This window comes from Macrobrachium nipponense, chromosome 21 (assembly GCF_015104395.2).
Source record: "Macrobrachium nipponense isolate FS-2020 chromosome 21, ASM1510439v2, whole genome shotgun sequence".
Taxonomy (NCBI): Eukaryota; Metazoa; Arthropoda; class Malacostraca; order Decapoda; family Palaemonidae; genus Macrobrachium; species Macrobrachium nipponense.
In genome coordinates, this window is record NC_087212.1 from 28,839,972 (window position 1) to 28,866,658 (window position 26,687).

The 26,687-nt window shown below is 38.6% G+C and overlaps 2 protein-coding genes across 4 annotated transcripts in view; both read right to left on the reverse strand.

Moving 5' to 3' along the window:
* The window catches only part of LOC135197874 (uncharacterized), a 143,736-nt gene extending 134,036 nt beyond the window's left edge, over positions 1-9,700 (reverse strand). The window contains exon 1 of one of the 2 annotated variants that reach the window (XM_064225074.1): positions 6,501-9,700. In XM_064225074.1, the coding sequence (XP_064081144.1) occupies positions 7,175-9,565 (2,391 nt within the window). In that variant the 5' untranslated portion in view covers positions 9,566-9,700 and the 3' untranslated portion in view covers positions 6,501-7,174. Of the gene's footprint in view, positions 1-6,225 lie in introns of both variants that reach the window. The other variant, XM_064225073.1, reaches the window with a different exon arrangement.
* The window catches only part of LOC135197876 (tetraspanin-13-like), a 72,366-nt gene that overhangs the window by 16,186 nt on the left and 29,493 nt on the right, over positions 1-26,687 (reverse strand). For both annotated transcript variants that reach the window (XM_064225078.1, XM_064225079.1), the window contains exons 2-5: positions 23,094-23,246; positions 21,776-21,889; positions 14,399-14,500; positions 13,905-14,078 (exon numbers count right to left, since the gene is read on the reverse strand). In XM_064225078.1, the coding sequence (XP_064081148.1) occupies positions 13,905-14,078; positions 14,399-14,500; positions 21,776-21,889; positions 23,094-23,246 (543 nt within the window). The remainder of the gene's footprint in view (positions 1-13,904; positions 14,079-14,398; positions 14,501-21,775; positions 21,890-23,093; positions 23,247-26,687) is intronic.

The window sequence follows — 26,687 nt, forward strand, 5'->3', positions numbered from 1 at the left end:
TCTATCTATCGCCTCTTCCAGTATGACCTCTGGCAACAGCAGTTGCGATTCCAAGATATCCCCATTCCTCATTGTTAACAGGGAATCCAAATCCACATTGCGGCTTAGTCTAGCCAATGCTGCATCTCTCCTCATTAGCAGGATATTTGCCCAAACATTGGCACTTACGTTTGTCAGGTACGCAATCGCCTTGGAACCTGACTGTAGTAATCTAATGAACAATGGTTCATCCACTACTTTTCTTGTTGCTTCCGAGGATGCAATCTTCGCCACTGCTGTTGACCAAAGGTCTAACCAAGAAGCAGCCTGAAAGACAGAAGAAGCTGTTGCTTCTAACGTAGCAGCCTCTTGGTACGTCATCGAAGGGCACTCCATTTTAACCTGATCCAAGGATAATCCAGGCCTTAATCTTACAACATTAGGGTTCATTTGTCTAGACAGCAAAGGGACCTTCGGTGTCATATAATATTTCCTTTGCTTTATCATTGGAGGGGGAATAAATTTAAATGATCTATTAGTTCTTAAGGAATTATCCCTCCCTGCAATCTTTGCGTTTACGTGTTGCAAGACCGACTCCGCATGACTCGAACAAGGCAATTCATACGACACCTTGGTATCCCTTTTTAACCAAATACCATGTCAATTCCAGGCGGAAGCATACTGGCCGGTGTTTCTGTCTTCTCCGAAAGGTTATTGAATTGACGAATCAAATCAATCACCTCTGCATACGAGGCCAGAAACTCTTGGTTTTCTCCTTCCTCCGGCTCTAGTGTACCATTCTCCTTCACAAGGGATGTTGTCTCGCCCCTATCTTCTGACAGACGGCCCGGAATTCCACGGCCGCCTGCAACTACGGCCGCTGTTGGCTCGAGCCCGGATAGTCAGTAGGGGAACGAGAACTCCTCACTCTTTCTCTGCTCACGGATCTAGAGCGAGAATCTCGTCTAGATCTCCAAGATGAAGGCTCCCTTAAGACAGATATAACTTCGTCTCTATTAGTATTGGCATCGTTTATGAGTGTCGGAGAGCTCGGCCTCGACCTTTTATCCAGACGGACACTGCCTTCTACGAACGTATCCGCCGAGGTTGCCAACTCCCTATTTTTCGTACTTTTAATAGGAGCCTTATCGTCCTTCGTACGTATTTTGAACGGCCTTACGGGCGAAACTGGGACCTGCATTCTATCCTCTGCTGCACCTTTCGCCGCCAACGTCGATTTTACCAGCGGTATCGTAGTTTTTGCGATCCGAACTGGCAACTCCGCATCGGCCGCTAGTCCGTCGGCCGTCGCCTCTCTCGCTTGTTCGGATTCTTGCGAACGGCTTCGTCTGCTAACCTTGTGCTTAATAGCCACTGACTTCCCGACCTTCCTGCTGATTTGGATATGACAGTCTTGGTCCAAAGATGAGGAAGAATTGATTCTTCTCCTCTTAGCCCGAGGATCCGCCAGGAACTCCCAAATCCTCCTCCAACGCTTGACTGGCGCTCGGCGTGGCGTTATTGGACTTAGCGATGACGCCGAACTAGAGGAAGAAGACGAAGAAGGCGAATCACACTTTTTCTTTTTGTCTCTCTTATTCATTCTCTTCTCTATATCCTGTAATTTCTGCATTACAGTTTGCATTGACGGATCAGAAGGCGTATTAGCGTCTGGGTGCAGCGAAATAGGCCGAGAAGCAGTCTGTGACGTCATCACGCCTGCCATATCGGTGTGTGACGTATGTTGTGACGTCATCCCTCTCGTAGGGAGAGACAGAGGTTTCTGCTGGCAACTGCACGTTTGCTGCCAAACTACCTCCCACGTTCTGCATCGCTGTAAACACTGAGTTTGATGGCGAAGCCGCGGCATTAATTCCCATAAATTGCAAGCCCGGGGGATGAGGAACATTCAGCGCTGCCGGACCCTGCTGGAACCGTGACTGTCATATAATGCGCAAGCAGACCATCCAAGGTTGGTACGCCTGGTAGGCCTAGCGCTGACCTCGTACCATCTAACCTATGCACTTGAGGAGCAGGAGCCTGGAACAAAGATGGCGGATCTCCCCCTCTACTTGCTGGGAACAAAGGAGAGTGCATATTATTCATAAAATTACCCAAGGCCCCTCCTGACGTTTCCGATACTGAACCGCTAGGAGAAACCGAAGGGGTATGAGACAATTCAAAAGCAGGTGGAGAAACATATGGAGCAGCCTGGTTTATTGCTGATACAAAAGAAGCCGGTAAGGTTTGGTCATCCAAAGATGGAGTCACCACCTTCCTTTTGTATTGGCTTTTCCCATAGAACTTCTTCCACTGTTCCACCGACCAACCGCGACAAACAGAACATGGATTAGTAATCGTACATACGTTTTCCCTGCACCTACTACAAGTTGGATGAGGATCCGTCGACACCGAAGTTAGGAACCTAGAACATGGAAAGCCACTGACTCCTGGGCATTTCCTTTGTCTCCTCTTCGAAACGGTAGACGATCCCGATGTTGAGGCAAAATTCTCCATCATACCACTTATACACTCTTTCCTCACACTGAGCACACTCGGAGAAAGAAAAGGTAATAAGAAATGAAAAATGAAATGGATAAAGAACGGGCAAACTGAAAAACCGGCTTTAAATCAGATAGACAGTAACACGTCTTATCTTAAAGGCGGTAGGAAAATAACTGGTGGGTCACAGGTAGCCGTGGGCATTCTGGGTATACATGCCCTGTGACCTGGTATAGATGCCAATAGTCCCTGGATCTCACAAGTGTAATTTTAATTCTACCGGTTTCCAGCTTGGCGCTAGTAAATCCTAATGTTAAGACCGAAGGTTTGTTACGTATATGAACAACTTTCAGTTCAAGCTACTCGACTTTCAATTTGGATACCAACATTCTGTAAATAACTGCCAAAAAATGAACAACTGCTGCTGACATCCAATGTGATCACCAGGAGTTGCAAGACTGGTCACCTACACAGAATATTGGTGTTGCTACTGCGAAATTTGAATGTAAACTGCTGCGAATAAATGAAACTAATAGCAACTATGTAATTAGTACTTGGTAAGTTACTTAAATAAAATTTAAGCTTCCAAAGAATACATGTTCACATGAAAGAAGTAACACGACGTAAAGTGAAATATGTATATACAGAAAAAATCTCACTAAAAAAAATTAATAAACAACTAAAAATGTATGCAATTGACAAGGAGCCCTGCATTTGGGTAATAATTCATTGCAACTTTGCTTGAACTTTAAGTTCCAACGGCATGTCATACTCAGGGAGACTGTTCCACAGTCAAGTGGTGTGAGGAATAAGGGAGAGACTCGCGTGAAACAAAAGTAACTCACTACTTCCAAAGTTGGAAGTCCTGTCTCCACTCTTTGGCATCCTTGCCTTGATTTATCACCATTACTGTATATAATTTTCCATCAGGTTTTCCTTTTACAGGGTTACACATAATTTCTCTAATGTGTCTTACCATAATTTTGCCTTTACCCTTGAGTCAAAAAGTGTATTAGGTTCCGGAGGCAGCGAAGTAAATCGAGAATCAGTAGGCTGTGACGTCATGACTACCGCCATTACAAGCGGTCTTGGCTATGACGTCAACACGCTTGATGGAAGCGTGAGGCTGTTTATGGTACTCTTGCAGCCAAGATCAAGAGACCCAACCTTCTGTGGCATTTCTACTTTACAAGGATGTGACAGTCCTGGCCACAGTAGACTGACTTTCCATCATTCACTTGTTCGACAATTCCAACTACTTCTTGTGCTTTCATATAATAGGGATGTAACAATCCTGGCTCGAAGATAGAGAAAAAACTTCTCCTCTTGGCTCGAAGATCAGATATGAAGTCCCTATTATTTCCAGGATTGGCAGGAGAACGCACTTGCATCAAAGCCAGTCACCTAAGCTTGATGCCTAAGCAGAAGGATACAGAGGAAAGACTTGTCTTTTCCATTAAGTGACTTAGATCTCCTAACACTTGTAATTTCTCTCAAAAACAATGTGCATTAAAAACCTCCCATCCAAAAGCATAGTTGTAAAGTACTCTTGTACCTCGAAATGAAAATGGAAGCATGTCTTCGTGTAGGCCGCAGCTGTGAAGAGACGTCATGGCGGTCCCCTTGTTTATGACGTCACTGAGTAACTCTAATGCGAAGCCAGCACCCTACCAGAAGTGCAAGGCTGTTGATGATATTCTCGTAGTCATAGCAACCTGACATATTAAAGGCTGCCTTGTTGCCCTATCTGCTTCTTTACAGATGACGACGCATCCGACCGCCATCCAGTGCATGTCAGGATAAAAGGGACATCCATCACGTGGGATCCTGGATAGCAACACGACATTAAACATCAAACCAACTGTCCTTTTGGGTTGGTTCTCCTGATAAGCTTAACGCCAACCGCACACCTGCATCCTCTCTACCCACGTATCTGGAACGAAAACAAGATGGCGACGCACACCTCTCCCCACAGGGAAAGGAGCACAATTAGTCATAATTACTTCCCAAAGCACATCAAGATACATCAAAGCTTTGGATTACAGGCAATCCATATGAATATGCAATATTCCCAAGCACAGGTAACGAATTAACCGTACCTTAAGAGTTTCTTTACCTACGACTTACTACACAAGAATACTTCGATGGTTTCCATCGACGTTGAAACCGTCAAAGAAAATAACAGGGCGTATAACTGCTTCTTGTGATACCCGGGAAGTCTCGCAGCATGAGAAAGCTTCATGTTCACATACCCGGGAATTCCAAACAACAAATTGAAAACAACAGGGGGCAAACTAAACCGGCTATAAAAGGACGGAGTAAACCACGTCCTCACTTAAAGGCAGTAAGAAGATAACTGACGGGGTCACGAGTTAATGAGGGTTATGTGGGTGGCCCCACATGTCTCGTGACCAAGCACAGGTGCCAATACTCCCTTGCGTACACAACCGGTTTCCAGCTGGCGCTGAGTATTTATCCTAATGTTAAGACCGAAGGTTTGCTTCGTATATGAACAAATGAATGTTAGAAAGCACTTTAGCTTTGGCCAGAGGAACACTTTCAAAGAATTTTTAATACAATCTATAGTGCCACAAAATATTCTGTGATATCCATCCAGTTTAAATTATAATATAAAATCACTTGAACAACAACTTGAAAAAGCGTAAAAACGAAGAGAGAAAAGATACCAAAGAACAATTAACATCCATACTACTGCATCATACTGCAGGTAAAATCTTAAATACAAATTGAGGTCTTGGAAGAAAGACTTATGGTTTCTTATATTACCATTAAACTTCTAACCTCAGAAAACAGTTAACTTTACCAGCCAGTATAGCAAAAGAATGATAGGGGATTTGTATCTTGTATGAATATTTTAGAGGCTAAATCTACACACTATACCAATTAATGGAAGAATTTTAACAGCAATAACTTTCACAACTAACATACAAAAACCTGGAACAAAATCATCAGTGGCACTGTAAAACTTTTCTAAGTGATTAAGCCATGACTCCAGTGATGAAATTTTGTTCATATACCAAAGAAAAAGTTAAAAGCATAAAACAAAACATATTCAACAAAAGTAAAATCTTAAATCAGATTCAACAGTGTGTTAAATAAGCTTTACCTAGAGTGATTATACATTACTCTGTACTTACAACCAATGCATATTTGTCTGGGTCATATAAATATAATGAATTTAAACAAAATCCAATAGTCATCATCAATAGAAGCTAAACTCATCAATGATTCTCTTCTTACATAAAAATTATCAAAACTGAAATTACAGTGGGCCCCCTAATTCGCGTTCTCTGGATTCGCAGACTCACTGATTCACGATTCGTGGATTTCTCTTTGGACCATATCTACCCATTATTTGTGGGAAATTTGCCTATTTGTGGGGTTTTCCAATGAAAATAATCACTAATTAGTGTATTTTTATGTTATTCTCATGACTACATACTTTTTTGATTAAAAAATGTTTTCCTAATTTTCAAATATTAATACTGATTAATACTGTATTAGTAAGTTTAATAAGATTAACTGGTGTCACATAATAAAAATAATAGTTCTCTCTCTCTCTCTCTCTCTCTCTCACAGTGTATGTTTTTTGAATAATAAATGATTTACTATTTCCAAATATACCAAATTTGTAACTAATTTGTATTTTTCATAACTAACAAACCTGAGGTCTTAACATTAGGATTTACTAGCGCCAAGCTGGAAAGGAGTGCCCACGGCTACCTGTGACCCATCAGTTATATTTCTAACCCAGTTTAGACTGCTAGAGGGGTGGTTCGAGGTGGGCCTTTAACTGTTAAGACCTCAGGTTTGTTAGTTATGAAAAATACAAATTAGTTACAAATTTGGTATTTGTTCATACACGAAACAAACCTTCGGTCTTAACATTAGGATAGACTTACTATTGGAGGGAGGTAAGTCTCTACAACTGACTGGGAGTTTGCCACCTTATCCATTTCCGAATATATAGGGAAATTCTAAGAGAATGGACAATGAACCTAGGACCAAAGATATAAGCGGATCTATTGGTTTCCTCCCACTGGGTGTAGATACCATTCTACTGTTTACTCTTGTCCCTTGCGACTGGATCCACCTTCACCCCTCTTTTCCTTATTATCCAGAGGGGTGTGTTGCTACTGAAAAGTATATCATCAGCTAAGATAGCTTCACAGTATGGCATGGCTGACCATCTCACCTGCATCTAGTCCGTTCCAGCACATGACGGTACTCTCCTTCATATTGCCCGTAGTTAAAGGAGTAGGAAGAAAGTAGTAAAGAAAAAAGACCAGTCATCCCATTCATTCTACTTTCATACCTTCATCTTAGACTAGACGCAAACTGACCCGCCAGGGGCACTGGATGAACTATATCACTTGTTGGGCCGCCACCACTGGACCCAAGGAAAAGGTGTCCAAGGATCTATGGGCAACATCTTTCAAATAAAATGAGGTGAAAGTTGTTTGGCGCTTCCACACGCCAGCTTTCAGAATTTTATCCACAGACATGTTCTTCTTAAATGCCAGGGAAGCACTCACACCCCTGATGTCATGAGCTCTAGCTCCCACCTGGCTATCTGACCCTCTGTCTTCTGCAGTATAAGCATCTCTGATCGTCTCCCTTAGCCAAAATGATATTGTATTCTTGGACACTTCCTTCTTGTTCCGTCCTGTACTTACGAACAACCTCTGGCACCCGGCCTGAGGTGCCTTGTTCTCTTTAAGTACTCCCTTAGTGCCCTGACGGGGCACAGGAGCATCTCAGCTTTGTCGTTGTCTACAAAGTCTGCCAAGGAAGGTATGGTAAAGGAGTCGAATCTGCCGTCTACTATTGTTGGATTTTGGGTCTTTGCCACGAATTCTGGGACAAACTCACACACCATTGATCTCCAACCTCTCGAGTGCTTTATGAGATATGAGAGGCCATGTAGCTCCCCCACCCTTTTAGTTGAAGCCAGGGCCAATAAGAAGACTGTCTTCAGGGTCAGGCTCCTATCCGTGGACTGCCTTAGTGGTTCGTAGGGGGGTTTTGTCAGACTACTCAGTACCTTGGTCAGATTCCAATCTGGGGCTTTTAGCTCCTTTGGTGGGCATGACTGTTCAAAGCTCCTCATCAGCATGGCCAACTCCCATGAAGACGATATGTCCACTCCTTTCATTCGTAAGACTGAGGCTAGAGCCGCCCTGTACCCCTTCACTGCAGATACAGACATATGTTTTTCTGTTCTGAGATATATCAGAAAGTCTGCTAACTGCTGAATAGTGGTACCGAGTGGAGACACGTTCCCTCTACGACACCAATCACAGTATGCTGACCACTTTCCTTGGTATACTGTCGCAGATGATTTTCTGATATTACCTGCCATCTGAGTTGCTGCTTTCTGCGAAAACCCTCGCTCTCGGAGGAGATACTTGACAGTCTCCACCCGTGAAGCGATAGGGACTTCACCGGCTGGTGGTACCTCTCCACGTGAGGCTGACACAGAAGGTTGCTCCATGGAGGTAACTCTCTTGGCACATCTACTAGGAGTTCCAGTAGGTCTGGAAACCACTCTGCTTTCGGCCATAACGGGGCTACCAGGGTCATCTTGAGGTTCTGAGACCGCATTACCCTGTTCAGAACCTGACGGATTAGACAAAATGGAGGAAATGCGTACACGTTCAGATTGTCCCAGGGGTGTTGTAGCGCATCTTCTGCTACTGCCTCTGCGTCCGGGACTACTGAACAATACACTTCCAACTTTTTGTTGTACCTGGTTGCGAATAGGTCTATGATCGGTCCTTCCCACAACCTGAGCATCCTGTCCACTACATGTTGGTGTAGGGACCACTCCGTTCCCAGAATCTGATCCCTGCGGCTCAACTTGTCGGCCACTATGTTTCTTTTTCCCGGAATATACCTGGCCTTGATGTCTACCCGGTTCTCTATAGCCCACTGGTGAAGTTGAACTGTCATCACATGTAACTGCCGAGAAACTAGGCCTCCTTGCTTGTTTATATAAGCTACTACTGTGGTGTTGTCTGACATCAATACCACTGAGTGTCCCTTTACTCTCTCCCTGAATTCTTGTAGAGCCAGGAAAGCTGCTTTCAACTCCAGCACGTTTATATGGAGTTCTCTGTCCTTGCAACTCCATTTTGCTGACACCATCAACTCCTCCATATGGGCTCCCCAGCCTTCTAGTGACGCATCCGAGAACAGCAAGAGGTCTGGGGAGGATTGTTGAAGGGGGACACCCACTGTCAGATTGTCGTCGTCCACCCACCACAGCAAGTCTTTCCTCACTTCTGCCGACAAGGGAATTTGCTCGTACGGGTGATCTACTGTTGGTGACCAAAACTCCTTCATCCTCCATTGTAGGGACCGAAGGTGTAGCCTTCCTTGTGGTACTAGCTTCTCCAGGGAGGTTAGGATTCCCAGCACCACCTGCCACTGTCTTGCTGGCTGTGTCTGCTTTCCCAGAAAGGCATTCACCACTTGTTTGCATTTCTCTACTCTTTGGTCTGTCGGGAATACTTTGGCTTGTGTTGTGTCTATCACCATTCCCAGATATTCCAAACGTTGACTTGGATCCAGCTGCGACTTCTGCTGATTCACCACAATACCTAGGCTGTGACAAAGTTGCAGGAGGGCCGCCCTGTCCCTGAGCAATTTCTCCCTGGACTTTGCTATCACCAGCCAATCGTCCAGATATCTTATTAGCCTGATCCCCTGAGCATGCGCCCACGCCGACACGAGGGTGAACACTCTTGTAAAAACTTGAGGAGACGTTGTCAATCCGAAGCACAGGACCTTGAATTCGAAAGCTTTCCCTGCAAGACTGAAGCGGAGAAATTTCCTTGAAGACTGATGGACTGGTATCTGAAAGTATGCGTCCTTTAGATCGACTGTCAGCATAAAGTCTTCGATTCTGACTGCTTGTAGAACCGTTTTCGGAGTTTCCATCTTGAAACTGGTTTTCCTTATAAACAGATTCAGCGTTGACAGGTCTATTACTGTCCTCCACTCCCCGTTGGCTTTGGGTACCAGGAAAATCCTGCTGTAGAAGCCTTTTGTCGGACTGCATACTTGTTGCACAGCTCCTTTTTCCATCATCTTCTTCACTTCGTCCTGCAGAATAGTGGCCTTCTGAGATTTGTGGGCATAAGTGACGTGGGGTAATGGTTGATCTGTCAGGGGCGGGGTTACCTCGAACGGAATCAAATACCCGATCCTGAGAACATCCACCACCCACTGCTCTGCCCCTAGTTCCTGCCACACCTTCCAGTGATTTGCCAGGCAACCCCCCACTGGTGTGGCCGAGTGATGGGAGGCGCCCATCCTATCTTCTTGAGCCTCTCCCTCTTCCCCTATTGCCCCTTCCTCTGTTGTTTCTATTGTGAAAGGGCCGATGAATTATCCTCTTTGGGGAAGAGGGTCTTGTGACTCTATTAGGGATGCTATGTCTCACTGTCTTCTTTCGAGACATCTGCTGTTGTCTTCCCTCCAAAGGAGTAGTTTGACTGTTAGACGTTTTCCTAACTGCCTGTTGCACCAACCTATCGTTAGTGTCCATCCTTCTTCTATCTATCGCCTCTTCCAGTATGACCTCTGGCAACAGTAGTTGCGATTCCAAGATATCCCCATTCCTCATTGCTAACAGGGAATCCAAATCCACATTGCGGCTTAGTCTAGCCAATGCTGCATCTCTCCTCATTAGCAGGATATTTGCCCAAACATTGGCACTTACGTTTGTCAGGTACGCAATCGCCTTGGAACCTGACTGTAGTAATCTAATGAACAATGGTTCATCCACTACTTTCCTTGTTGCTTCCGAGGATGCAATTTTCGCCACTGCTGTTGACCAAAGGTCTAACCAGGAAGCAGCCTGAAAGACAGAAGAAGCTGTTGCTTCTAACGTAGCAGCCTCTTGGTACGTCATCGAAGGGCACTCCATTTTAACCTGATCCAAGGTTAATCCAGGCCTTAACCTTACAACATTAGGGTTCATTTGTCTAGACAGCAAAGGGACCTTCGGTGTCGTATAATATTTCCTTTGCTTTATCATTGGAGGGGGAATAAATTTAAATGATCTATTAGATCTTAAGGAATTATCCCTCCCTGCAATCTTTGCATTTACGGGTTGCAAGACCGATTCCGCATGACTCGAACAAGGCAATTCATACGACACCTTGGTATCCCTATTTAGTCCAAACGCCATGTCAATTCCAGGCGGAAGCATACTGGCCGGTGTTTCTGTCTTCTCCGAAAGGCTATTGAATTGACGAATCAAATCAATAACCTCTGCATACGAGGCCAGAAACTCTTGGTTTTCTCCTTCCTCCGGCTCTAGTGTACCACTCTCCGTCACGAGGGATGTTGTCTCGCCTCTATCTTCTGACAGACGGCCCGGAATTCCACGGCCGCCTGCCCCTACGGCCGCGGTCTCTTTGATCTTTGCTGGCCGCTGTTGGCTCGATCCCGGATAGTCAGCAGGGGAACGAGAACGTCTCACTCTTTCTCTGCTCACGGATCTAGAGCGAGAATCTCGTCTAGATCTCCAAGATGAAGGCTCCCTTAAGACAGAGGTAAGTTCGTCTCTATTAGCATTGGCATCGTTTTCGAGCGTCGGCGAGCCCGGCCTCGACCTTCTATCCAGACGGACACTGCCTTCCACGAACGTATCCGCCGAGGTTGCCAACTCTCTATTTTTCGTACTTTTAATAGGAGCCTTATCGTCCTTCGTACGTATTTTGAACGGCCTTACGGGCGAAACTGGGACCTGCATTCCATCCTCTGCTGCACCTTTCGCCGCCAACGTCGATTTTACCAGAGGTATCGCAGTTTTTGCGATCCGAACTGGCAACTCCGCCTCGGCCGCTAGCTCGCCGGCCGTCACCTCTCTCGCTTGTTCGGACTCTTGCGAACGGCTTCGTCTGCCAACCTTGTGCTTAATAGCCACTGATTTTCCGACCTTCTTGCTGACTTGGAAATGACAGTCTTGGTCCGAAAAAGAGGAAGAATTGATTCTTCTCCTCTTGGCCCGAGGATCTGCCAGGAACTCCCGAATCCTCCTCCAACGCTTGACTGGCGCTCGTCGTGACGTTATCGGACTTAGCGATGACGCCGAACTAGAGGAAGAAGACGAAGAAGGCGAATCACACTTTTTCTTTTTGTCTCTCTTATTCATTCTCTCCTCTATATCCTGTAATTTCTGCATTACAGTTTGCATTGACGGGTCAGAAGGCGTATTAGCGTCTGGGTGCAGCGAAAAAGGCCGAGAATCGGTCTGTGACGTCATCACGCCTGCCATCTCAGAGTGTGACGTATGTTGGGACGTCATCCCTCTCGTAGGGAGAGACTGAGAGGTTTCTGCTGGCAACCGCACGTTTGCTGCCAACTACCTCCCACGTTCTGCATCGCTGTAAATACTGAGTGGGATGGTGAAGCCGCGGCATTAATTCCCATAAATTGCAAGCCCGGGGGATGAGGAACATTCAGCGCTGCCGGACCCTGCTGGAACCGTGACGTCATATAATGCGCAAGCAGACCATCCAAGGTTGGTACGCCTGGTAGGCCTAGCGCTGACCACGTACCATCTAACCTATGCGCTTGAGTAGCAGGAGCCTGGAACAAAGATGGCGGATCTCCCCCTCTACTTGCTGGGAACAAAGGAGAGTGCAAATTATTCATAAAATTACCCAATGCCCCTCCTGACGTTTCCGATACAGAACCGCTAGGAGAAACCGAAGGGGTATGAGACAATTCAAAAGCAGGTGGAGAAACATATGGAGCAGCCTGGTTTATTACCGATACAAAAGAAGCCGGTAAGGTTTGGTCATCCAAAGATGGCGTCACCCCCTTCCTTTTGTATTGGCTTTTCCCATAGAACTTCTTCCACTGTTCCACCGACCAACCGCGACAAACAGAACACGGATTAGTAACCGTACATACGTTTTCCCTGCACCTACTACACGTTGGATGAGGATCCGTCGACACCGAAGTTAGGAACCTAGAACATGGAAAGCCACTGACTCCTGGGCATTTCCTTTGTCTCCTCTTCGAAGCGGTAGACGATCCCGATGTTGAGGCAAAATTCTCCATCATACCACGTATACACTCTTACCACACACTGATCACACTTGGAGAAAGAAAAGGAATGAAAAATAAAAAATGAAATGGATAAAGAACGGGCAAACTGAAAAACCGGCTTTAAATGAGATAGACAGTAACACGTCTTATCTTAAAGGCGGTAGGAAAATAACTGATGGGTCACAGGTAGCCGTGGGCATTCTGGGTATACATGCCCCGTGACCTGGTATAGATGCCATTAGTCCCTGGATCTCACAAGTGTAATTTTAATTCTACCGGTTTCCAGCTTGGCGCTAGTAAATCCTAATGTTAAGACCGAAGGTTTGTTTCGTGTATGAACAAATTAATATTAATGTAAACAGCAATAATAACAATTCATTAAAGAAAATACTATAGTGAATTAGTAAGATTTTAGTTTCTAAATTTAATAAATTATGTAAGAATGAAGGAAATCCCAGTCTTCCCTCTCTAACTCCAGGTACTAAAGCTGTCAAATATATAAAGTAATGTGACAGGAAGGGGAGGAGCCGTTGTGTTGTTGCTATTAAGTCTTCATGTAATTTCTCTCTCTCTCTCTCTCTCTCTCTCTCTCTCTCTCTCTCTCTCTCTCTCTCTCTCTCTCTCTCTCTCTCTCTCTCTCTGTTACTGGCTGTTTATACATTTCTAATGTAAAATGTTTAAAATGACTTTGAAATGTTATCAATACGTAATACCAATTCAGTGTTATATTTGATACAGGATGATACTTTAAGTATACATTTTGTATTTGAACTTTCAAGACAGGCAGATATAAACATTTTTAGACGGGAGTTCTAACTATTCGCGGGTTCGAGCTATTCGCAGGAGTGTCTGGTACCCATCCCCCACGATTACGGGGGGAACACTGTAGTATTGTTTTGTACTTCCAATTCTAAGCCCTACATTCTATATATCAGCTCTTATACAGGATAAACATCTCAAGAGATAAAGTTAGCATGGTCACAAGTATATGATAGAATTAATAGAATTGTTCGTAAAACACTAGTCCCGAAGGAGTAAGGTATCAAAATGATTTCAACTTACCACTCATCTAAATATCTTCATAAAGGAGTTAGTAAACAAATAATATAAACCTACCACTAAGCTAAATATCTGAAGTTTTCACACCTGGTTGTATTTCCATTGATAGCCATTTTACACAAATGAGCTATGTACTTGTCTCAAAATATATGGGTCTTTTATTTCTTTAAGACAGAAAAAATGCAGAATACATCTGACCAGTCTATCGGTCTTGCCAAATACATGAGAACTTAAGACTTTACATCAAAAGACTGTATGCTAATGTCAATACAAACCTCGGTAAAGGAGAAAAATAAACCAACTCCTCCAACAAGGTTGAAGCCTCTCTGCATTGCATCTTGAACTGCTACATCACAGGTAGAACAGTCACACGCACCACCCCGACAACAAAGTGTGTCATTATTATGTGCATCAGGACAACAGGTTTTTCTTGTAGTCTTACTGATTACCTGTGGCAAATGAGAAATACACATATACTTCATATGAATTAAAATTAAAAGCTGCTATAAATCATAATATCCAGAAAATACATTAGGAAACTGGTCATCAATATTAATTAATGCTCTGAAAATACATTTCATAACTGAGTATCAATAACTATTAATGTCCAGACAATACATTACGGAACTGGGTATGAATAATCACATATATCCTGAAAATACATTAATGAACTAGGTAAATAAGCAAATGTTCTCTCTGTACAGTAAGAATCAGTCACAGACAAACTGATGAATAACTATTTCAAAATTCAACAGCTATATTTTCTGACCTGCATACAACTGGGATGATCTTCAGTCTGATTTTTGTAACCACAGCATCCGAACAAGGACTGGGCATCAGACTTCATGTCTTGTGTAGAAATGGCCCATCCCTGGAGAAATTTCAAAATGCTATACGTAATTTGCAATTCATCAAGAATATCTATATAATCTAAATAAACCACAATACAATACTATTCTAAAAATTGAAACTAATTGCCTCAACAACATATTTCCTTGTATAACCAACTTCAAGCGCACACAAAATCATGGTTACTGACAATTTTTGGTATTCACCAAGTTCATTTACTACAGCAAGTTATTTGACTGGGAACTTCAGTCACTTTTCCAGATATCTGCATGGTTGATTCAATTATTACTAAAGCAAGTGGTGAACACTATACAAAAAATTAATTTCTATAACATGATGTTTTTATAATAAAATGAGATTTTATGTATATATGTACCAAGTAATTACATAGCTAAGAAATTCTAGTACCAGCAGTTAAAATTTGAAAATTGTGGTAGTGATTCTTTTGTTTTTGGTGTAGGCAGGTATCCCCATTCACTACCTGGAATAGGTGAAAAACATAGCATAGCAAACAAGCTCAATTTATTTATGTCCTGTCATCCATGAGAGGGGAGGTGGGTGGGCTCCCATTCTGTAATTACTTGGTAAGTACATATACATAAAATCTCATTTTATTATAAACATATCTTTTTTTTATATAAGTAACTTACCAAGTCATTACACAGCTGATTCCCACAGAGTATTATTAATGGTAATCAAATGCAAATTGAAAAAAAATTTGCTGGCATTACAGTGGGGGCCCCCTTATTCGCGTTCTCCAGATTCTTAGATTTCTCTCTGGACCATATCTACCCATTATTTGCGGGGGATTTGTCTATTCGCGAGGTTTTCTGACTATAAATAATCACTAATTAGTGTATTTTGATGTTATTTTCATACCTAAATACATTTTTATGATACAAAAATGATTAACTTATTTTAAATATTAATATTGATCAATACTGTATTAGTCAGTTTAATAAGATTAAATATCACATAGCAACAATAATAATTCTCTCTCTCTCTTACAGAGATGTAAGTTTTTAGTATGATAAATAAATGATTTACTAATTTTCAAATATTAATATTAATGTAAAGAGCAATCAGTTCATTAAAAAAAATACTGCAGTGAATTAGTAAGATTTTAGTTTATAAATTTAAAAAAATATGTAAGAATGAAGGAAATTCCAGTCTTCACATATCTTTCTTTCGAACTCCAGGTACCAAGCTGAGGTCCAACAGCTATCAAATATATCAAGTAATGTGAGAGGGGAGGGAGTGTGTTCTCTCTCTCTCTCTCTCTCTCTCTCTCTCTCTCTCTCTCTCTCTCTCTCTCTCTCTCTACTGAGATGAGAGATTTTTATGGTACATGTATGTATAACATGTTTATTAATATTTTCAATAATAATAATAATAATAATAATAATAATAATAATAATAATAATAATAATAATAATAATACTCAAGTCAAAACTCAATGCCGGGAATATGATAAGAGCCATAAACACATGGGCAGTGCCAGTAATCAGATACAGCATAGGAATAGTGGAATGGACGAAGGCAGAACTCCGCAACATAGACCAGAAAACTAGGAAACATATGACAATACACAAAGCACTACACCCAAGAGCAAATACGGACAGACTATACATAACATGAAAGGAAGGAGGGAGAGGACTACTAAGCATAGAGGACTGCGTCAACATCGAGAACAGAGCACTGGGGCAATATCTGAAAACCAGTGAAGACGAGTGGCTCAAGAGTGCATGGGAAGAAGGACTGATAAAAGTAGACGAAGACCCAGAAATATACAGAGACAGGAGAATGACAAACAGAACAAAGGAGGCACAACAAACCAATGCACGGACAATACATGAGACAGACTAAAGAACTAGCCAGCTATGACACATGGCAATGGTTACAGAGGGGAGAGCTCAAGAAGGAAACTGAAGGAATGATAACAGCGGCATAAGATCAGGCCCTAAGAACCAGACATATCCAAAGAACGATAGATGGAAATAACATCTCTCCCATATGTAGGAAGTGCAATGCAAAAAATGAGACCATAAACCACATAGCAAGCAAATGTCCGGCACTTTGCACACAGCACTAGTACAAAAAGAGGCATGATTCAGTAGCAAAAGCCTTTCATCTTATGAATAATCATAGTTATTATTATTAGACAGGGATACCCTTCTTATTATTTCAAAGGTTTTAATGTAACATTTTAGAATTAATATCTGGATTCATGAAGTGGTGATTTTGAATATTTTGAAAATCAGAGATCTAACCATCATAATTTCTGACATCGAAGGAACAATTCTCTTTTCCAACAGACCTGTGACCGTATAAATAGGAGGAAAAAATATCCCGGGAAATAATTACATATCCTGAAGTGTCTAGTTACTAAGGTTCATCAAAATTAAAATTTAAATTGACCTGTGACCTAGAAAAAAGTTAAGGTTAAACCGTATTTGAGGAAATAATCTTTAATGCTATAGTGGTACTACCTACCTACCACGTTCATCATAATCAAAGAGAAAATTTATGTTCCTCGTAGGACCAGTGGTTTTCGCGCTCGGCTACCAATCCGGTGGTCCAAAGTTCGTGGAATTAGAGGAGTATATTTTTGGTGATAGAAATTCATTTCTCGATGTAATGTCGTTCGGATCCCACAATAAGCTGTATAGGTCCCGTTGCTAGGTGGCCAATTGGTTCCGAGCCACGTAAAAATATCTAATCCTTCGGGCCAGCCCTGGGAGAGCTGTTAATCGGCTCAGTGGTCTGGTAAAACTAAGATATACTTAACTTTAAGAGAAAATTTGGCTTGGGTTAAATATTAGGTAAGACAAAATTAAACATTTGCCTTGAAGAAAAGGTGAAGTTAAAATTATCTTAATTTGATTACACGGTGCCTCTGATCGCAGTTCTGAGTTCACAGATTTAGAGACAAAATTCTAACAGGCTGATCTTTAAACTGGACTCGGAACATTAAAACTCGGGAAATGAATCTCAAACTACCAAGGTACTGACCAAAGTCCTTAAAAGTAGCGAGTTTAAATAATAATAATAATAATAATAATAATAATAATAATAATAATAATAATAATAATAAGACCCAGAAATATACAGAGACAGGAGAAAGACAGACAGAACAGAGGACTGGCACAACAAACCAATGCATGGACAATACATGAGACAGACTAAAGAACTAGCCAGCGATGACAATTGGCAATGGCTACAGAGGGGAGAGCTCAAGAAGGAAACTGAAGGAATGATAACAGCGGCACAAGATCAGGCCCTAAGAACCAGATATGTTCAAAGAACGATAGACGGAAATAACATCTCTCCCATATGTAGGAAGTGCAATACGAAAAATGAAACCATAAACCACATAGCAAGCGAATGCTCGGCACTTGCACAGAACCAGTACAAAAAGAGGCATGATTCAGTGGCAAAAGCCCTCCACTGGAGCCTGTGCAAGAAACATCAGCTACCTTGCAGTAATAAGTGGTACGAGCACCAACCTGAAGGAGTGATAGAAAACGATCAGGCAAAGATCCTCCGGGACTATGGTATCAGAACAGATAGGGTGATACGTGCAAACAGACCAGACGTGACGTTGATTGACAAAGTCAAGAAGAAAGCATCACTCATTGATGTCACAATATCATGAGACACCAGAGTTGAAGAGAAAGAAAGGGAAAAAAATGTATAAGTATCAAGACCTGAAAATAGAAATAAGAAGGATATGGGATATGCTTGTGGAAATTGTTCCCATAATCATAGGAACACTAGGCACGATCCCAAGATCCCTGAAAAAGAATCTGGAAAAACTAGAGGCTGAAGTAGCTCCAGGACTCATGCAAAAGAGTGTGATCCTAGAAACGGCACACATAGTAAGAAGAGTGATGGACTCCTAAGGAGGCAGGATGCAACCCGGAACCCCACACTATAAATGCCACCCAGTTATGTAAATGTACATATATTTCAGTTTAAAAACAGCAAAGATAGCTTTCGGGAATCTGTTCGGTTTCCCTTATCAGCGGATTTGTTTCTCCATTTGAACTCGTGCCACTATGAGGATTTTTTAACCATAATAATAATAATAATAATAATAATAATAATAATAATAATAATAATAATAATAATAATAATAATAACAATAATAAAACTAATAATAATAATAATAATAATAATAATAACTGTAATTACAAAAATCATGTGTGAAAGTATTTTACGGAAATACTACGCTAATCTCTCTCTCTCTCTCTCTCTCTCTCTCTCTCTCTCTCTCTCTCTCTCTCTCTCTCACATAGATGTATGTTTTTTGTATGATAAATAAGTGATTTACTAATTTTCAGATAGATATCAATATTAATGTAAACAGCAATAATATAAATTCATTAAAGTGAACTAGCAAAATTTTAGTTTATAAATTAAAAAATTATGTAAGAATGAAAGAAAATCCTTTTTACCCCCATCTTGTCTTTGAACTCCAGTCAGCCAAGCTGAGATGGCTGGGGTCCAACAGCTGTCAAATATATCAAGTAATGTGACAAGAGGGCGGAGTGTGTTCCCCTCACCAGATCATGCAATTTCTCTCTCTCTCTCTCTCTCTCTCTCTCTCTCTCTCTCTCTCTCTCTCTCTCTCTCTCTCTCTTTCTTTTACCAAGACGAGAGGATTTCTATGATACATGCGTACTGTATATGTTTATTAAACCTCTTACGCCGAAGGGGTATAATAAAAATTGTCTCCTGTATGCCGGAAGGGTCTCGGAGTGAGCACAGAAGCGGAAAAAATATTTTTTTCAAAATATCACAGCGCGCTTAGTTTTCAAGATTGAGAGTTTATTTTTGGCTCCTTTTTTTGTCACTACCTGAAGTTTAGTATGCAACCATCAGAAATGAAAAAAAAATCATTATCATATATAAATAATGCGATATATGATAGCGCAAAAACAAAATTTCATATATAATTGTATTCAAATCGCACTGTGAGCAAAACGGTTAAAGCTAAAGAGTTAATTTTTTTTCGTTGTATTGTACACTAAATTGCGATCACTTTGGTATATAACACATTGTAAAACGATCAAAGTAACACAGAGAAAATATTATCACAAAATGATGCATGAATTTGTAACGCGCGGACGTAAAAAAAATGTTTTTTTTTCAAAAATTCACCATAAATCTAAATATTGTTCTAGAGACTTCCAATTTGTATCAAAATGACGATAAATGATTGAATATTACTATACTGTAAGAGTTTTAGCTTACAATTGCAGTTTTTGACCATTTCGGACGAGTTAAAGTCGACAGAATGTCAAAATATTTATATATTTTTTTTTTATATGCAAATATTTTGAAAATGAGAAAAGCTACAACCTTAAATTATTTTTTGTTGTATTCTACACAAAATTGCACACATTTTCATATATAAAACTTTATGTAACGGCTAATTTAACATGGTGCAAACATTAAGAGAATGCGACGTACGCATTTTGGAGATTTGCAGCGGAGAATCCGCGCGCAGAGGAAAGGAAAGTTATTTTTTAAATTCACCATAAATCTAAATATTGTGCTAGAGATTTCGAATTTGTTTCAAAATGAAGATAAATGACTGAATATTACTAGACTGTAAGAGTTTTAGCTTACGATTGCATTTTTCAACCATTTCGGTAAAGTCAAAGTTGACCAAACGTGGTTTTTTTCTATTTATCGTGATTTATATGCAAATATTTTAAAAATGAGAAAAGCTACAACCTTCAATTATTTTTAGTTGTGTTTTACATAAAATTGCGCACATTTTCATATATAAAACTTTATGTATCGGCTAATTTAACATGGTGCAAACATTACGACAATCGGACGAAAAAATGTCTGATTTTTTTCAGAGGAGTTACCGCGCGGATGTAAGGAAAGTGGTTTTTTTCATAAATTCACCATAAATCAAAATATTGTGCTAGACTTCCAATTTGTTGCAAAATGAAGGTAAATGATTGAATATTACTAGAATACAAGAGTTTAAGCTTACAATTGCGTTTTTCAACCATTTCGGTAGAGTCAAAGTTGACCGAAGATTGAAATTTTGGCACATCGTTATTTATATGAAAATATAACAAAACTAATAAAAGCTACAACTATGGGTTGATTTTAGTTATATTGTGCATGAAACTGCGCACATTTCCTTATATAAAACTTTATGTAACGGCTAATTTAAAATGGTGCAAACATTACGACAATCGCACGAAAAAATTTATCGGAAGAGTTACTACGTGGACGTAAGGAAAAAGTTTTTTTCATAAATTCACCATAAATCGAAATATTGTGCTAAAGACTTCCAATTTGTTGTAATATGAAGGTAAATGAATTGAATATTACTAGAATATACGAGTTTTAGCTTACAATTGCTTTTTTCAACCATTTCGGTAGAGTTAAAGTTGACCGAAGGTTGAAATTTTGGCACTTATCGTTATTTATATAAAAATATTTCAAAACTGATGAAAGCTACAACCATGAGTTGTTTTTAGTTGTATTCTACATGAAATTGCGCACATTTTCATACATAAAACTCTATGTAACGGCTAATATAAAATGGTGCAAAAATTATGTCAAAGTGACGAAATAATTTCTGAGATGTGTTGCTGATGCTTTTTAGTGCGAGAAGAAAGAAATTCGCGCTTGGGTAACGATTGTAAACAAAACAACAGCTTCATCCGTGAACTCCCAGCATCCCCCAAGGAGCGCGATTCAAAAGTTTTCGCCTAGTAGGCCTATAACTATTTTTCCCCGAATTTAAAAAAAAAAAATTTTTTGTCGACGTTTCGTACGTTGGTTCGGCACCCGACAGACAATTTTCGTCGACATTTAATATGTCCAATCGGCGTTAAAGGGTTAATTAACCGGCTAAACTACAAAATGATGAACAAAGCCAAATACTTGCCTTCTCAAAAAAGGTAACACTACTACCGAAAAATTATTTCATATGAGTAATCACCAATGGGAACAAAGATGACAAAAGATGGATATGAGGAGGAGGTAATGAATATTAATGAAATGTGGTGAATAATATGCAAATTCTTGAAGCACTGCCTAGATACAATAAGGAATAACTTGATCACTATGTGGATAGTTCCCAGATGTGTGTCTGACCAATGAGGGAGTGTTCATCTTACTTTTGTAGTGTGTTTATGGTACTGGACTGCAGGCTTAGGCATATAAAATAAAAGGTCTGTGTTAACACAAATAAGGACTGACTAAATATTAACCACTTCACTCCATACCCTTCCACACTCCATAACCTACCAAGTGAACTTACATCATCAGCTAGAATCTTCTGCTGGTTGGTATTGATAGCCAAACATGCACAAGCCACAGAAAACTGTATTATGAAGATGATGAAGAGAACAATCATGTAGAAGAAAAGCATCACCTGGAAAAACAATTGAAAACTATGAGATTCTTTTATGTAAATTCATGATCAAATGCTTCATGTTCCAAAACTAAAACTGAGCTTAGTTGCACAACCCTTGTGAACTCCATAGCTTTTTACTGGAGCTGGTAATGTCAAATCTCATAGTACAGTGCTACATGATTCTACCTAAGTAAGGGGCCCAATGGAAACACATTTCACCAGGATCATTTTTCATTGCTTATGGTTCTTTTGATTTTCCATATTTTTTCAAGTTCTATGTCTTGATTTGGTCATAAATGATTGTATTTCATATGTTTCAATCAAAATTGGATTACAGTATCATGAATAATCTATTAAGTGATAAATTTGGTGCATCTGCATTATGCACATGGCCTCATGGAGATGCAAAATTTTTAACATGTATATTGCACTTATATAAAAAAGAAAGAAATTAAGTACATAGAATGAAAGTTTAACTTTTTAACAAGTAAATTTAGTACACAAAATATTACTAAATACAAATACATATTATATTAATAAGGTCATTATCTAATGGAAAAATATGAATACTTTTGTACATTACTTTATAGAAATAGGTATAATTTGACTTTAACCATCTAAAACAAAAGAATTTATATTATGAAACTACAAACATAAACTGCTTCCTTGAGCGTATGTGAGTACTAATAAATAAAATTACTTTTTTTTTTAACAAACTTACATTCTACGTACTTTGTACCATGTAAATGACTAAATTTAGAGGCAAATACTTATGCAGATTAACTAATTATACTACATAATCCTTTATTCAAAACTCTAAAAACTGAAAACGTTTTGTGGAGAGCAGAGCATCAATTCATAAGGTTGGTGGTTTGGCATACTGACGTTTGACCTGAGTCATTTAGGTGTGTGCTGCTATTCAAATGATTTTTCTTATGATATCCCAAGAGTTGACCTTTGAAAATCCCAAGATAATAAAATAATTGAACATCTACCAAACCTTAAGAGTCAATTAAAAAAAAAAAAAAAAAAAAGTCTCCACTGGGTCGCGCGTCCCCATAGGGGCCCTTACCCAATACAGTAACTATATGCCAGTAACTCCAAGATAAAAATACAAACCACTGTATGAAATACTATAAAAAGACAAACATTACACAAAAATTCATTTACATTGTAGATATAAATCACCAACTAAAACTGTAAGAACAACAATGCTACTTGCCTGATGGTGCTTGCTGGCACCCACTAATCCAACTATGGATATTAGAAGCAAGAGAACACCACAGGTTATAATGCCAGACACAAGTGTCAGTGATGACACGATAGAGGCAAACTTAGCTGCAGCAGCCACCCCTATCAAGATGAAGGACACCACCTGAAAAGATCACACAGTATTGTATAAAGTAATTCTGGAGATGAAGACATATACAATAACTGTAACATTTGATAAGCTTCAATGCTCACCTGCCTAGCCATGCAAGTCATGCACTAAGGCCTGCACAGAATAAGATACAGCATATGGGAAAACACTAATCATAACGTCTTCCATGAAGTACATGTATCTTGCAGAACATACCAACAGGGTAATAAGGAGAACTACAAGTATGGATCAATATATCTATATAAAGCATAAATGTAGCTACATGTATAAACAAAATACAGTGCAGAATAATAAATACTGTAATTATAAATATATTATATATACTATGTATATTTTTCATTTCAATTTTTTTCTTTAAAAAAAGTGGGACTTGAGGGCAACAAAGTTGAAAGATTGAAAATTTTTTTATTAGCATTAACAATTATGATAAGAGTAAAGATCAATTTAAGTCCCAAAAACCCAATCTGTGTCCTTTTCTTTTCTCAACCCTAACAATTATGTACAGACAAATTTCAAATGCCTACTTCTCTACTAAGTGTCCTATATTAAAAGAAATAAATAGGTAGTACAAAGCCCTTGTAATAACCTTCAAATTCATTAAAAAATCTTAATATAATTGGTGTGCAAAATATATAAAATCTGCCAAAATTTGATCCTTTAAGATAAAGAAAATCATTTCAGTTGGTTGCAAAATGGTAGATGAGAAACAGTTTTTGAAGTTTTATAAATTTTTTTTCTGAAATTCCCCCACATTTGGAGCAGTTTCCCCATGGGCTGATGAACTGCAATATGTTTTGGACCAACGTTGCCATAATACTCATTCCAAATTACAGCTGTCATTATTGACTACACTCTCACTTCTGAGAAACATATGAGTCTATCTCTTCAATAGCACAAAACAAAAATTGGTAGACCAAGAAAAGTTTACAAGACTTTTGAAAACTTGTCTAGCCTAAGGAAATATTTTAATCCATTTATCCTTCCTTGCTTTGAGGAGCTGAATCATACTTAAATTGTTGAACAAAAAACTTGAGAGCTTTTATAATTCTTATACCTGATATTTTACATGACATTTTTGGTACCATTGTTCAAGCTCTATGTAGTGCATCCAGTACTATAAGATAATTAATGATTCTGATCATCCTTTACATTCAGATCTTCCAGACTATAACCTCCATCAGAGATTATGTTTGTAAACAATTGAAGCATATCTGGTGCATGCGCAGTACACTACTATGAGATTCAGGGCCTCTGTAACACGGTTTTTTCGCAATAACTTTTTATCTATGCATTTCATAAATATAACGCTTATTCAGAATACATATTATATCAACACATAAATTTTGAGTGTATTCTGCACTACGTAGGTTCAATAAATTTGGTACTTATAATGTAAAAGTGACCTTTTTTGAAGACGGGCCAACTTACTCAGAGAAAAGGTTTCGAACGCACTCGTTACGTAACTTATGACATCATTTCTTTCCTCTTTCTCGATGGATGATTGGCTATACGTAATGAAGGCTAAACCTCTGGCAACAATGACATACAAATTTAAATACAAGCAAAGCAGTACACCTTTATGAACTCTGGAACCTTTCCACTGATAATTGTCATAATGAACAAACCAACAAAATATGTTAATAAATACAAAAACACTTCGATTATTAGTCTAACTCCCAAAATAAGTTTCCAAAGAAATTACAGTCTACTTTATAGGTCACAATCAGATTGACAAGATGTAGGGAATAGTTGGTAATTACCAAAAACATAGTAGACAAGCTTGATTTGATAACTGCTATATCCAGTGTCAAGCAATTTTTATTTATTAGCTATCTACCTATTTACTGAAAAAAAAATAGCCGGTACCGTATATTGGTTTTAAACCTTCACCAATAATTATCTTCAGAATGGTGACTTCATGAGGCTCCACCCACTTTCGCCTCGTTATAATTCAGGATAACACAGAAGGCTACCATGGGCATTGTTGGATTAGAAAATTTACCTTCTGGCTATAAAAACTAATTTCTCGAGTAGTTGTAAGAAGTGCTAAATGATCCTCAAGGATCCCAGCAGTTGGTCTAAACGTTTAATTCATGTATATTAATGCTATAATGTTGCAGCACTACTGCTACAGTAGTATTACTACGCTAGCACAGATACCCCATGTATCGTTCCGCCATTCATAGTCTTTGGGTTTCAGAGCCGATGGAATTTCTGTCTGGTGGTTCGCGGGGCAACATTTAGTCAAAAGGGTTTGTTTACCTTGCTTACGTAATGAATGTTTTTCAACTCTTGGCTCGTAATCATTGGCCATGGCGTCGGCTAGATCATTTTTACTCTATAAAAATTAAAACTATCGGGTTTAGGTTATTGATAATGCTGACAGAATTTGTGTGTGGTTGTAAAATATACATGAGTCAACTTTCAGCTACATCCGATACTTTGACAAGGAGAATTATATAGAATATCTATAAGTATAATGATATATATTATATTAGATATATAGATAGATAGTATATATATATATTATAGATTATATTATATATAATATTAATATATAGATATATAAGTTATAGTATAAGAATATATAATATATATAGATAAGTATATAAGAAATATATCATATCAATATATATTTATAATTATAGTTATTATATTATCTATATATCGTATAATAGATATAGATAATATACTATAGATATATATATAATATAGATATATATATTATATGATTATAGAATATATATATAATAGTAGTATATGATATATATATTATATATTATATTATATAAATATTATAAGATATATATAGATATTATATATATTATATATACTAGATATATATAATATATATATTATTATAATATTATATATTAGATAATATTAAGAGTTAAATTATATTAAGATAATTATAAGAGATAGCTAAAAAAAATTTTTTATATATTTATTATTAATTTTTAAGAGTATATAATATACGAAGATCAGAATTAATATATAAGGAGTATATATAGATTAGAGATATAATATATATAATAATATTTATATTCGAAATAATATATGATATTACATCTATATTAATAAAGATAAATAGAATATAACATATATATCAATTATATATAAATATAAATTATATAATATAAATAATTAAAGATATATTATATTATATTATAATAAAATATATATATCTTAGATAAATAATAGAGATGATATATATATATATATATATATCTAAAAGAGATAAATATAGATATATATATAATAATATATATATATAACATATTATATAATCTATACTAATAAATAGAAATAAATACCTAATATAGAATATATACATATAGAACCTTTAGATAAATATAACATATCTATACTATAGTCTATATAGACATTATACTATACATATATATATAAACAATAAATATATACATATATCATATA